Below are 13,264 nucleotides of genomic sequence, written 5' to 3'. Positions count from 1 at the left end.
CTCGATTGAGGAGTTAGTGGATGGTGGTGATGTCTGGTACGAATTTATGTTACCGAAATCTATGAAGATAATTTATCTCAATAAAATGATGATGTTTTGTATATTTTTGCAATTTTTAACAACACTTCATTTAATTTTTTAATTAATAGAATTTTAGTGTTGAAAATATTATGACCGAAAGAGAATTACTTAACATCACAATTTATTGTTTATTCAACTACATCTTTTGATTAAATAAAGGAAATAAAATAAATATTTTGATTGTTTTGTCAATTAAGTATGGAACACAATTTCCGTCAAAATGAATCATCAAATGATATTAATCTCAATTATTTAACCAAATTGCAGGCTCACAGCGGTGGACAAAATATAAAGAAAAATGCTTGGTTCATATAATTATGTACGAAATGTTATAGACAAATTTTTTTTACACAATTTTGTGTACCTAGCACTAGTCAAAAATCAAAAATCAAATATGTTAAACCCTCAAAACCGCATTCAAAACATTTAAATATGATAAAATAATCCGCAGTTGCGATGAGTCTGAGTAATTATTTGTTCACAGTCCAACTCCAGGATCACACAATCTTCGATGCAAATTTCCTTCCTGATCTTACTTTCATCAGTCATCACTGCCGTACTAAGAAAATGATGTCTTATTATTATTTAAAACTAAAATTGGAACAAGGAGACAGAGCCCTCAAAATTACGAAGACTCCTCAGATGTTACAATTTAGATACTCTGAGCATCAGCTAAAACTAATCAAGGATAAGTAGCTATTTCATCATATGAATCGTTTTCCGAGCTACTGGTATCAAATTGAACAATCACTAATCAGGAACCAGCGTCAATTTTATTCCGGTCTCTGAATCGGAAGCTGAGAAATCCGAACAATACTATCATCTCTCACACTGCATGAACGCTTGCAAGAAAAAATACTAATACCATCCCTCTTCTTAAAACTCGATCTTCTTCTAGTACTATCACTACTCTTTGTGCACTTATTATACGCCGCTAGAAACGGATCATCCTGCATATCTCTCTTCGAACCATTCCTCGATATCGGAGGCTGAAAGGCACACGGAGGCAGAGGAATATCTTGCAGATCAATCAAACCCGCCTTTCCGCCCTCAGGCTGTTTAACAGGCGGTGGAGGCAGCTTCATAGCAACAGCTCCACTCGATTCGTGAAATTTACACGTATCTTTTTTTCGGATCCCGGGCTGATTCTCCCATGCAAAGGGGACTCGCCCTTTCGAGAACCCCTCCGTCTCACTCATTTTGTCCTCACTTAAACTATGAGTATGATTGATGGTTAGTTGTTGGGATTTTATAGCGGATTTTGCATGATGTGTGTGCCGTCTAACGGCAAATGAAGCTGAGACAAAGCGAATATAATGTGAGAAAAGAGAAGGGAGGTCAGGCTTTTAAACAAGAATAACAGCAGATGGGATGGGCAAAGAGACCAAATTCTTGTGGTCTACGTAAGAAAAGTATGCAAACACGTTAAGAAGAACACAACAAATTTAAAGATTGACCAAGTAAAATACGGGCTTAAAAATAATCATTGAGTTATACATATACCTACTTCTGTGTTAATGGCCTGTATGGGGTCGTATGGATGACCAGATGGTCTAGGCAAGTGTGTTCAGGGGTAAGTCCTGGGTTCGACCCTGACTCACCCGAGAGTTTCGTAAAACATATACTCATTTGTAAGGCTATAAGCCATATTTTTCAAAAAAAAAAAAAACTAACAATCTCTTTGTAATAAATCTTGATTTAAACCAAAATCGATATCAGAATTCAGAACTATACACTATTTTTAATTTTTCATTTAATAAGATAAATTTTTATAAATGAATATTTAAGAATTATAAAAATATATTTATTTGATATCAATCTTTTTTTTGTATATACGAAATGGTTTCAGGTTTGGGGAGGAAACGTGTATGGACAATTTTGTGTATTTTTGACTTGCAATGTTAAGGATTGATAACTGACAAACTAGACTATTGAAGAAAACGAAGTAGAAATACAAAATGGTTACTCTACCAATAATCAAAACACAGAGAGTTGTGATCGAACGTATAAGTAATGAAAATTAATATTGTTTATAAAGTGATTTTTGTAATGATACTAAAGGTTGGACTTTAACAGTAAAATGTTACATCTCGATCACAGTTTTTCATTATTTTGATTATATGTACAATAGACTCATTTTGGAGTTTAGTAAAATAGTTTTCAACTCGGTATTAAAAAGAAAAAAATTCAACTCAGTTTTATAAAGCCGACTTTTATAATAAAATGTAATCCGACAAGTGAGGCCACGGATTAGTGAAATTTTATCCTTTTTACTCGCACTCTGAAATATTTGAGCAAAATATATTTTCCTGTACTCCATTTTCTTTTCAAAAATCATCTATATTAAAAGTATTGCAATATTCAAGAATAATTTTTGCAATTATTATTGATTGATAGGATTTATGCATGATCCATGTTTCTTGAAAAGAAACAATTATATAGATCAGAGTATCTACCATGATGCTTAAACTTGTTAGAATGTAAGATTTTGTGCTGCGATAAATTGACGAAATATATAAGATTTTGTATTTAGATGATATTGGTTATAGTTACTCGCCATATTTTAAAAATATTGTGTTAATATTAATTAAGCTGTTGTGAATAAAATAACTTTTATTATGATGATAATACATGATTTGAAATATTATCACAAGTATTTGAAAGTTCGACAAATATAATTAACATCACAAAATTAGTGTTAAATTTTTAGACGATGAAAATATGTTATCAGAACTTAAATTTTTATACATTTTCTGTGAATTTTATTTCTATTTTTTATTCAATTTTTAACTAAAGTTTTTTCAAACAGGAGATACGAAAAAAAGTAATTGGCACCCCGTATTATTTACGCCTTCTGTCTCTTCACAATTCTTAATATTGAGAGACAACGGCGTGACATGCACTTTAATACTTTTATATAAAATATAATTTTGTAAATTTTTTTAAAAAAAAATTAGGAAAAAAGAATTTAGAAAAAAATTATAAAAGTGTGTGTTTTATAGACGCGTAAAGCACTGAAAAAAATTGTTAAAAAACGAGGAAGACACAAGAGGAGTACATAGAAAGAAAGAAAAAAACGTGCCCAAGGCCCCAAGCCACAAAGTCAGTTTTGAAGCCCATTACGGTAGCGTGTACCGTGGACCTGACCCGGGATTAGGGTTTGACGTAGAGCGCATGTGTTTATCTGTATAAACACACTCATCTACTTCATCAGCCGCACTCTTCAGTCTTCACTATTCTCACTTCGCTACTTGTCTGCTTCCCATCTTTCTGATCTTGCAACTTTCATATATCTAATTTTCTCAAATTTGGTAAAATTGACGGAGGGATTGAATAATGGTTGCGGTGATTATAAAAGTAATTCCTCGTACTGAATGCCTGATTGGCATGACAGACTCATATTACACCCATAGAATATGAGCAACCATTACCACTTGCTTTTGTGTTTGTATTTCTTGTGTTTTGTGTGTATACGTTGTACTATGATTGTTTGTGTCTTAAAACGGAGCTGGGTTTTAAAATAAGGCAGAGATGATTTTAATTTGTTTCTGTCTAGATTGGCCGCTCCTGAAATTGATAAAATGGGTGGTGTTTAAAGCCCAGATCAGTAAGAAATTTATAGGTCTCAGGGTTACGCACACCTCCACATTGACGACTTATTTTTATCGGAATTCGGAAAATTGATTTAGACGGTGATTTAATTTCCACACTTTTGTGAGTGAATTTCGGGGAATTTGGAGATTACGCATGGTTAATTGAACTCGCTTTGTCTGGAATCTGGATGATTTACATTAGCATTGGTTAAGTTTAATATTGAATATTGATAAATTGGGAGTTTTTCTTATGATTAAAACAGTAAGGGTTTTTCTTGAAAAATGTCTATATTTTAATTTTTTCTTCAAAAATACGGTGTAAGCAATAATTGTGACGTTGCAATTTGATCATAAATTGCTTCTGGTCTTGATTAAAAATTTACTGTTGCAAGTTGCAACGAAGGAATTTAGCAGGAGAAGCTCAAACTCTAATTATCAGGTCGACTGAGCAAGTTAAGGACGAGTAGAGGTTGGAATTTTAAAATCACATAAAAACTATAATTGATAATACAAAATTTTTTTTGGGATGATAGTGTTTCGGATGATTGCCGAGGCTGTTAGTTATAAATTATTAAAGTCTTTGCGAAAGAAGTAGAGATTATGAAACATATGTTATGTTCTCAATTTTTTATAGTTATTTTTGAATTTTTACACAAATGCTACAATTAAGAGAGGTATATTGAATTAGGTTTATAAAATATTTTTTTTTCATTCACAAAATCCGAGGGTGTTTGATTGTGATTGTTTAAAATCCATTAAAATCTTCAGGTATTCGATTAGGATTTTAAATTATACTACAAAATTTGGTGGTATTCAATTGAGATTTTAAATTATGCTTTAAAATTTGATGGTATTCAATTAAAATTGTTTAAAATCCATTAAAATCCGATGGTATTCAAATGTTGATGGATTTTTTTGGATTTCTTAAAATGATGGATTTTGTGTCATTTTTCGGTGTATTTTAAGTTTCTTGAAATCTCACCAAAATTAATGAAATTTTGAAGCATTGTGCTTAAATCTTATCAACTTTGCGACATTTTATCAAGAATCCGCACAAAATCAAAATCACATACAATCCATTAAAATTCATCGACAAAAAACAATCTATTACAATCCCAATCAAAAACAACCCCGCAAGTGTTTTTAGCTATAAACATTGAATCTGGACTTTTTTACGCGGCCAAACACTCACTTAACAAAATGATAAAAGTAAAAAATTAACTTTTTTGAGTAACTAAATTTAAATTAAAAATGTTCTTAGAGAAAATAAATGGCAAGAAATCTTGAAAATGCAGAAAAGGAGCCACCAAATTGTATAAAAAATTATTTTTCCCTTTAACAAATTCATAGATTATACATGTATAAAAGTGTAACCGAATATATATCTAACTTTTGTAATTATATTTTTCGTGTTACTCGCAACATAAACAGGGTCACTTCCTGAAAAAAAAAACGGGTTAATTATCAAGTTGGTCACTGAAGTGGGCTTAATGTATCAAGTTGGTCACTGAACTCAAAACGATATCAAGATGGTCACTAAAATCATCATAAATATCAAACAAGTACCTTGAAATATGAGTTCAAGTAATAAAAATATTATTTATAAAGTTTTATACATTATTTTTAAATGTCACCACAACCAACTAAAAGGTTATGACTTTTAGTATTTAAAATAATATATTTATATTTAATCAAGTTTATTTATTATTTATATTTTATTATATAGTGATTTTCTTTGTTTTAATTAAAATAAATAATAAATAAACTTGATAAAATCTAAATATATTATCATAAATATTAGAAGTAATAATCTTTTACTTGGTTTTGGTAACATTCAAAAATAATGCGTAAAACTTTATAAATAATACTTTTACTGCTTGAACTTATATTTCAAGGTACTTGTTTGATATTTATGACCACTTCGGTGACCATCTTGATACCGTTTTGAGTTCAGTGAACAATTTGATACATTAAGCCCACTTCAATGACCAACTAGATAATTAACCAAAAAAAAACAGGGTCACTCCTGCGGCCCTGCCGCAAACACATACATGTTTGACCCCTGTACCCTTTGTATTTTTTCTTTTGGTCAGGTGTACCCTTTGTATTTATATAAGAGTAATTATAAAAATTAGGCCTACATATATAATATTTTAGGGTTTTGAATCAGGAAAGAAAATCACATAAGATCAAATGCAAATGATCACCAGTAGTAGTTACTCCCTCCGTCCCAAATTAGATGAGCTCGTTGATTTCGGACACGCATTTTAAAGTCCATTGACCGCATAGCTACATTACTTATTTAAAAGAAAATTTTTTTTGCAAATAAAAATTTAAATATGAAATTTTTGTTTACAAAAGAAAATTTTAAAAAATAAATTTCGGAACTAATCGGTCAATGCACCTTAAATTACGTGCCCAAAGTCAACTAGCTCATCTAATTTGGGATGGAGTGAGTAACAAATTCATGACAAAACTATAAGGGGTCATAATTTGTTGGTAAAATTAAAAGCGAGAGCGGAAAGATAACAATACTATATGATGTTTCGATACAGAATTGGGGTAATATAATGACAAAACTATTTGGATAAAATTAAAGGATCGATTAGTAAGTTTTTTTTTTTGTGACAAAAAGCGGGTTTTATTTCAAACTTCTTGCTCGATACAATGCTTCACTCTGGCTGGAACAGACCTCCGGTCAAAGGTACGATCAGGATACATATGAGACACATGTGTTAACTCGTGTGCCGACATATTCGCAGACCGTTTGATAAAATACAACTTAACGTTGTTATAATTTCGAAGAAACTCCCTACAATCTTGTACCACTTTACCTAGCCGAGATCTCATGGGGACTGAGCTCCGTATAAGTTGAATTGCTACCTGACAGTCCGACTCCACTATAGCTGCATACCACTCCATATTTTAGCCCAGCTTAACGCCTCTTTAATGGCCATTGCCTCTGCTAACGTTGGATTCAGTACCTCTGCTTCGGTTTTTGACTTGGCGAAGAGTAAGTGACCGTTGTGATTTCTGGCAATAAGACCCATGCCTGAGATTCCATGGCTCTCAAAAATCGCTGCATCAACTGTAATCTTTACTTCATTTAAGTGTGGCTTTACCCAGCAAACTGCACCATCACCTGCAACTGAAGGTGTTAGAGATGCGCCAAAACTTCTACTCTGAGCATTTACCCACTGTGAAAGATATTCCCAAGCCTTTGCAACAATCCTCATCACTGGCCCTCGCTTATCATTCCAGACGAAATCGTTTCTTGCCCTCCAAATCGACCAACAGAGAGAGATGGTCTTTGCTTTATATTCCTTCGATTTTCCATGTAAAATCAGCTCTAGCCAGTTTGGAAATTCTATAGTTTCCTCTGTGTTAATCCCTGGATCAAAAATCTTCCAACATGCAGTAGCTACTTTACACTGAACTAAAGCATGAAAAATTGTCTCAACTCCATCATTGCAAACATGACACTTACTACTGATATTTACACGTTTTGATTGTAATTGAACCAATGTAGGTAAACAATACGTACCGGCTCGCCAAATCAAGTTCACCACCTGGGGAGGGGCTTTAATCTTCCACACCTCCTTCCATAACTTATCATGAACATCTGAGTTCCATTCTCCTTTCTGTGATTGTAACAACTTGTACGCACTGTTGACTGTATACTGCCCTGTATGCTCTAGTTTCCAACTTAGAACATCAGCTTCTAAGTCTTGCTCAATTCTGGTGTTCAAGATGATACACTGATCTCTGCTATCAAACACATCTTCAATGATATCTGTGTCCCATTCTGTCGTTCCAATGCAAAAGAGAGAGTCAACTGTTTGAGCTATCAGGACTGGAGAGACAGTTGTGACATATGGATTCTCTTTACTGTTTAACCAAGGCTGATTTAAAATCTGAATGTCCTTTCCATTGCCTATTCTCCAAGCAGCTCCGTCTGAGATTACTTTCCTAGCTTCAAGAATGCTTCGCGAAATAAAACTGGGGCTACTACCCAATTTAGCTTCCATGAAACCATTGGCAGGATAGTATTTAGCTTTATACACTCGGGCCACCAAGCTTTCTGGATTTGTTACAAGACGCCAACACTGCTTCCCAAGCATTGCTAAGTTGAAATCACGAAGATATCGAAACCCCAAACCACCAGCCTGCTTGTGTCTCGCCATTCTATCCCATGACATCCAGTTAATTTTTGAGCTTTGTTGATTCGAAGAACTCCAGAAAAACTTAGCTATACTCTTCTCGATATCTCGTGTGAGCTCTAAGGGAAGGAGAAAAACATTCATTGCGTATGAGGGAAGGACCTGTGCCACCATCTTAATCAAAATTTCTTTTGCAGGTCTCGACATATTCTTTTCATTCCAATTCTGAATGCTATTCAACACCTTGTTCTTAAGATACCCGAAAACAGCAGACTTGTTTCTTCCCAACATATTAGGTAATCCCAAATATTTGGAGGACTCATCAGCTTCTTTGATTTGCAGCTCCCGACAGACTAGCTCTTTGTTATACTTGATTACATTGGCACTGAAGAAAACTGTTGACTTGTTGGTATTAATTTTATAGAAAAAATAGTTACCAATCAATTGATTTTACAAATAACACATGATGTATCAGTATTTTTTTTGTTTCAATTTATTCTCGTTATTTACCGCACTTATAGACTTATAGTCTCAGCAGGCTGAAAGTATCGAACATCAGACTCAAAGGGTGGTTGGGGTCTATAGTGGGCTGCGACAAGAATTTCATAGGAAACCCAGTTTCATACTTGGTAAATGTTTTTGGTTCATACTACAGCAGGCTGGAAAGTAGTTGGGCCTTTAGTGGGCCGTTAAAAAAAATCATAGTAAGCCCAATTTTACAATTAGTAAATGTGTTTGGCAGTTCCTCGTGAAGGATCTTCGTACAAAACTTTTGTCTCGGGGTGAAATCAAGGCCTGACAATAAATTCCACTTGATTTACAGCTCACACATTCACCTTCTTTGTTTGCTACTTCAACACCGACAATGTCTGCTTCGCAGCTCAAATTCATTCTTCACATGAGATAAAAAAATCGAGAGAGATATCACTGAACCAAGACGCATTTGATAAATCCGTTCTCTATACACTCTCCTTGCATATGAACGGGTGATTAAATGTATATTGTTAAGTTACCAGTTTTTCTAAAACGTATTTTGCGGAGATGATTTATGAGTAATTTAAATGTTTACATGTTGATCCTATAACTACCACTTTTTCCAGGAACATAACGATACAAACTTTTATAGTAACACAGTAAAGGTACACAGTGTGACCAGTACAACTTGTGAGTTGTGACACACAGTAAAGACATGATTGAGACAAAATAGTGAAGGACATGATGAAATTTTCCACCCCATTTCTACTTGTGATCCAGCTACAAATACACTATTGCACCAACAGCTTTAAATGTAGCTGATTTTGAATTTATTACTTTGTTACTCGAGAATATGATTAATAATTTTAGTTTTCTATTTTGAGGACCAATTTAATTCAATGCTTCTCTCAATTTGCACCTATTGATTGTAACAACTCAACTCAACAGCCAACATGCTCCCAACCAAGGCACCAACCAAAATTAATGGATTGCTAGTACAAACTTTACCAAATAAAACCACATGGAAAAAGTGGTATAACAAAGCACAGCTTGAAGGCACAGCCATTGATTCACAGATACAATGTTTGGTTTCAATCTTGTTGTGCTTGAACAAACTCGAAAATGATGAAAAGAACGAAGAGAACCCGAAAATAATATTACAGAACTAAAGAACTTAAAGGACACTAGACTGCGAAGGTTAATAGTTCTTATTTGCTTGGAAACTGATAAGTGCAAAGATTACTTTTTGCGTACCTAAGTAAATCTTATAAACTTGAAGTCAGATGATTATAACGTCGGCATTGAGGAACTGAGCTGATGCATACCGAGAAGGTTATTTTCAGTTCTTGGGCTACTTCCTGCGCTGCTGTTAGATAAGGAATGAAATGTGGTCTTTTGGAGGACTCCTGTCGGAGACGTGGCCAGGCGAGGGCTACTGTCCCATCCCTCGGTCATTAGATTAAGAGCGGAAGCGTTGTTGCAGTCTGCACTATTGTTGGTGCTATGTAGTACTTCTCCAAGTGGTCCGCCCATGGAGTTTTCCCAAGCTATAGGGATCCAATTCGCTTGCCTCTGGTCTGTTTCAGAGAACATTCCATTCATTCCTAGCCCCATTTGAGTTGAGTCAAGGTCGCGTGACAGCCTCAAGGGTGATACAGCACGATTTTCGTTAGTGGGAGATGAAGTTGATGACATGAAGTCCGAAGCAGCCATTGGTATTGATATAGAGAGTTGGGTACGGTCTGATTGCATGTCTATTGCAGGCCAGGAGATGGATGAGTGCTCAGTCTGGTTCTTCGGCCAATCATCCATGAACTGTCGAAGCGAATGCTGTGATTTGTTTTGGCTGTCAATGATGTCTTTAGATGAATCATAGCTTATCATGGAAGTGCTTTTCTGGAACGGGTTGAGCAGTGAATCAGAACACACAAGTCCAAATTCACTCCTGGAGGGTTCTTGATAAAAATTCATCTGTTTTTGAGTCAAAAATTGATTTTCTTTCAGACCAATGTCTGAAGATAGCATGGAGAGTCCAGTTCTATCTTGTATTTTCTCATCAACACTTGTCTTGTTTGGGTAATTTCTGCTCAAGAAAAACACAACATCAGGTCCAATACATAAAAATTAGAATGTAGAATATTCTCTAGTAGTATGAGAAAAGTGAAATTTATGCAGAGAGCTTTTAGCTAGCAGGCAGTACCAAAATAATATGCCAAGGGTAAAATTCATGTACTACTTGACAGAGACTGCAGTACATATGCACATGCTTCAACAGCTATGTAAATTCAGTGAATGTAGCATAGAAGGTAAATATATGCCAAAAGATAAGAGAATATTAAAAAAAAAACATAAAGTAATTCTCCATCACCTGTTAAGATGAGGAGTTGCAGAAGGATTAGATGCACCATGCTGCAAGTTGTTAAGTTGGTGGTGCGAGAGGCCAATATTGTTGGATGTACCGTTGGCCGGAACCACCGAGGCAGACGACGTGGGGAGAAACTTAGCGGTGGTGTTGGTGGTTCCGGAGACGGAATGGCCAGATTGACCTTCCACAGGCTTTCTTGAACGATGACGTCCTCGGTTGACATGCCGCTCACAATATTTTTGGTCAGGAACAGCATCTCTCGAGCATCGCCATTTCTTGCCGTCAGTCCGACGACACCTCCCTGGCTCAGGATCAGTGTTGTTGGAAAATCCCAAATGAAAAGCACCCCATCCCACTGTTTGACATTCAAAAAAATTACTTTACACACATGATTTCTCTAAAACAAGTACTTCTATGCATCTTCTTATATGGATTTATGTGAAATAATGCCAGAATAAACACAGTATGCTAAAATTTGACCTCACAAGGGACTAAAGACATGCAATTTAGCAGTTACACAGAGTCCTATCTTTCCATAGGATAAGTAAGAACTAACCAAGCATAGACAGGCAGAATCAAAGAAACATAAAAATGAGACAAAAAAAGCTTAAAACATAAACAGAACAAGATGCAAGATGCCTGGAGCAATTAGCCCGAGTTCCTACACCGAATTATACACACACTAACATCACATGTAAAAAAAGTAAAGAGCATTATATCGAAGACAAAAACACAAACTTACAAGTGTTGGGTCTCAGATAGGCTCCTGGAAAGCTCGAGAAACCAGCAGAATCAAGAGCTTTTCGGATAGGGTTGAGCAGATTAGAAGGTACAGGGGAATTAGCAGTGATATACTTGTAGATCAAGGCCTGATGCTGCAGCTCCATCCATTGTGATGGAGTGAAGGGCCCTGTTAATATTCCATGCATGTTTCCACTACTCAAGCCTCCAGAACCATAGCCTTAAAAACCACAATTTAAGAGAAAAATTATCAGTTAAAAATCCAAATATATTAAAATCACCACCTAACTTATTCAGTGAATTGAAAAACTCAGCAGCAATGTTTGAAAATTTGGGGTATAGATAAGGATATATGATCCCATATTTATAACCTACTTGCTATAAATTTTCAACATTTATGGAGTCTATTGGCCTACATGGTAAAAAAATTTCTTTTTTTTCATCAAGAAGTAAATGAAGCAATAAGTGTGAAGGGATCAATTGCTTCATTGTATTTCTACTTTTGTACTAACTAATTTACTGCTCCTGTCTTGAAGAGAGTAACATCACCCATCACCTTAAATCAAAGAAGAAGACATGTACATTAAACTTACCACTTCTTTTTTACTCTCATTTGACAAGACCCCCCAAAACTAACAACTTATCACAAGTTATGAAAAGACCTTTTTCACCAGTATCCAGAATTTTCAACAGCCAAGATAACTAATTTAAACTAGTACTAGTGATAACTAATTCCTGCAACCCCTAATCTTAATCTTAGTTTTAATACACGACACGAAAACACGATGTATTTGTGTTTTACATTTTCAAACATTTTACAAAAAACTTGAAAATGCTTGTAACCAAGAACCTCTTTGTCCAAAAATACCACTTTCGCTCCCTTTACAGAATGTCGAGAATTCAAACCTTAAAAAAACATGTATATTCAAATACACATAACTTACCTCCATTTCTGGAGTAAGGTGAAGTTGATGAACCATTAAAATACGAATAGGGCTGTAAATTTGGAGAAGAGAAGCTGAGCATTTGGCCATCAGAGAACAAAGAGCTGCTACTCTTACTGGATCTCTCTTGCAACACATTTTTTGAGCCATACAAGTCACCAGCATTCTCATTACACATCTTAGCCACCTTTCTAAAATCCTTCCACTCATCTTCACCACTTCTCTGCTGCTTAAAGCTTCCAGATCCATAGAGCTTCAGCTTAGCATCAGGAGCATCAGAAAAGAGAGTACTAGTAGTAGTATCTGAAGCAGCAAACCCCACAGCATCCACACCAAAATCCATCAAGAAAATAAAAAGAAATGAGCCCTCAACAACCTACAAAAAAGGGAGTACTAGAGAGAGATTTTGAGAGAGAGAGAGAGCATTGGGACTAGTTTAAGCAAGAAAACACAAGGCAAGAAGAGAAGGGAGAGAGGAGCATTTATGTTTTGGGAGAAGTGAGTATTTTAAAGGGACAAATGTGGGGTGCCTCTTATGTTTTTCTGTTTTGTTAAGCTCAAAATGATAATAATGCTGTAATAGAAGTGATTGTGGTGTAATAAGTTCAAGTAGTTGGCGTTTGTGAAACCGGCTTATATAAGAAAACCACAACTGAGACACAAGTGCTTATAGTACTAATCAGATGGTCGAATAGACCGGAGTTGTAACATTTATTTTCAGTTAGGAAACAGACCGTTTTGGCTGGGGACTCGACTTTTATGAAAAGTTTATGTGAAGTGTTTCTCAATGTACAAAATCCGGGTTGTGTTATACTTAACCTAAATTCAATACTCATTATGTTCTTTAAAAAAATTATAACATATAGCATCTCCAAGGGTGTTATGTATATTTGTTAGCTATAATAT

The 13,264-nt window shown here is 35.0% G+C and overlaps 1 protein-coding gene and 1 non-coding gene across 2 annotated transcripts; one reads left to right on the top strand and one right to left on the bottom strand.

Moving 5' to 3' along the window:
- The first annotated feature begins 3,417 nt into the window (after positions 1-3,417).
- Positions 3,418-3,507, top strand: LOC135147461 (small nucleolar RNA snoR8a). Its single transcript, XR_010285035.1, has one exon. It is a non-coding gene; the product is annotated as a small nucleolar RNA snoR8a (small nucleolar RNA).
- A 5,804-nt stretch (positions 3,508-9,311) lies between these two features.
- LOC108192775 (growth-regulating factor 1) lies at positions 9,312-12,848 on the bottom strand. The gene is made up of 4 exons (XM_017359257.2): positions 12,359-12,848; positions 11,416-11,634; positions 10,677-11,028; positions 9,312-10,391 (listed from the first exon to the last, which is right to left on the bottom strand). The coding sequence occupies exons 1-4, from the start codon at positions 12,699-12,701 to the stop codon at positions 9,596-9,598; spliced, it is 1,710 nt and encodes a 569-aa protein (XP_017214746.1). The 5' UTR covers positions 12,702-12,848; the 3' UTR covers positions 9,312-9,595.
- Positions 12,849-13,264: the final 416 nt, after the last annotated feature.

Source organism: Daucus carota, chromosome 6 (genome assembly GCF_001625215.2).
Source record: "Daucus carota subsp. sativus chromosome 6, DH1 v3.0, whole genome shotgun sequence".
NCBI classification, from domain to species: Eukaryota; Viridiplantae; Streptophyta; class Magnoliopsida; order Apiales; family Apiaceae; genus Daucus; species Daucus carota.
The sequence above is the reverse complement of the archived record's forward strand: the minus strand, read 5'-3'. Positions and strand labels throughout refer to the sequence as shown.

What these genes read in the sequence shown, in the direction of transcription:
- LOC108192775 (XM_017359257.2), bottom strand. Translation starts at nt 12,701, where the DNA reads ATGGATTTTGGTGTGGATGCTGTGGGGTTTGCTGCTTCAGATACTACT. An exon ending in ACCTTACTCCAGAAATGGAG is followed by an intron (nt 11,635 to 12,358) that starts GTAAGTTATGTG and finishes GTGGTTTTTAAG; the next exon opens with GCTATGGTTCTGGAGGCTTG. An exon ending in CTATCTGAGACCCAACACTT is followed by an intron (nt 11,029 to 11,415) that starts GTAAGTTTGTGT and finishes AATGTCAAACAG; the next exon opens with TGGGATGGGGTGCTTTTCAT.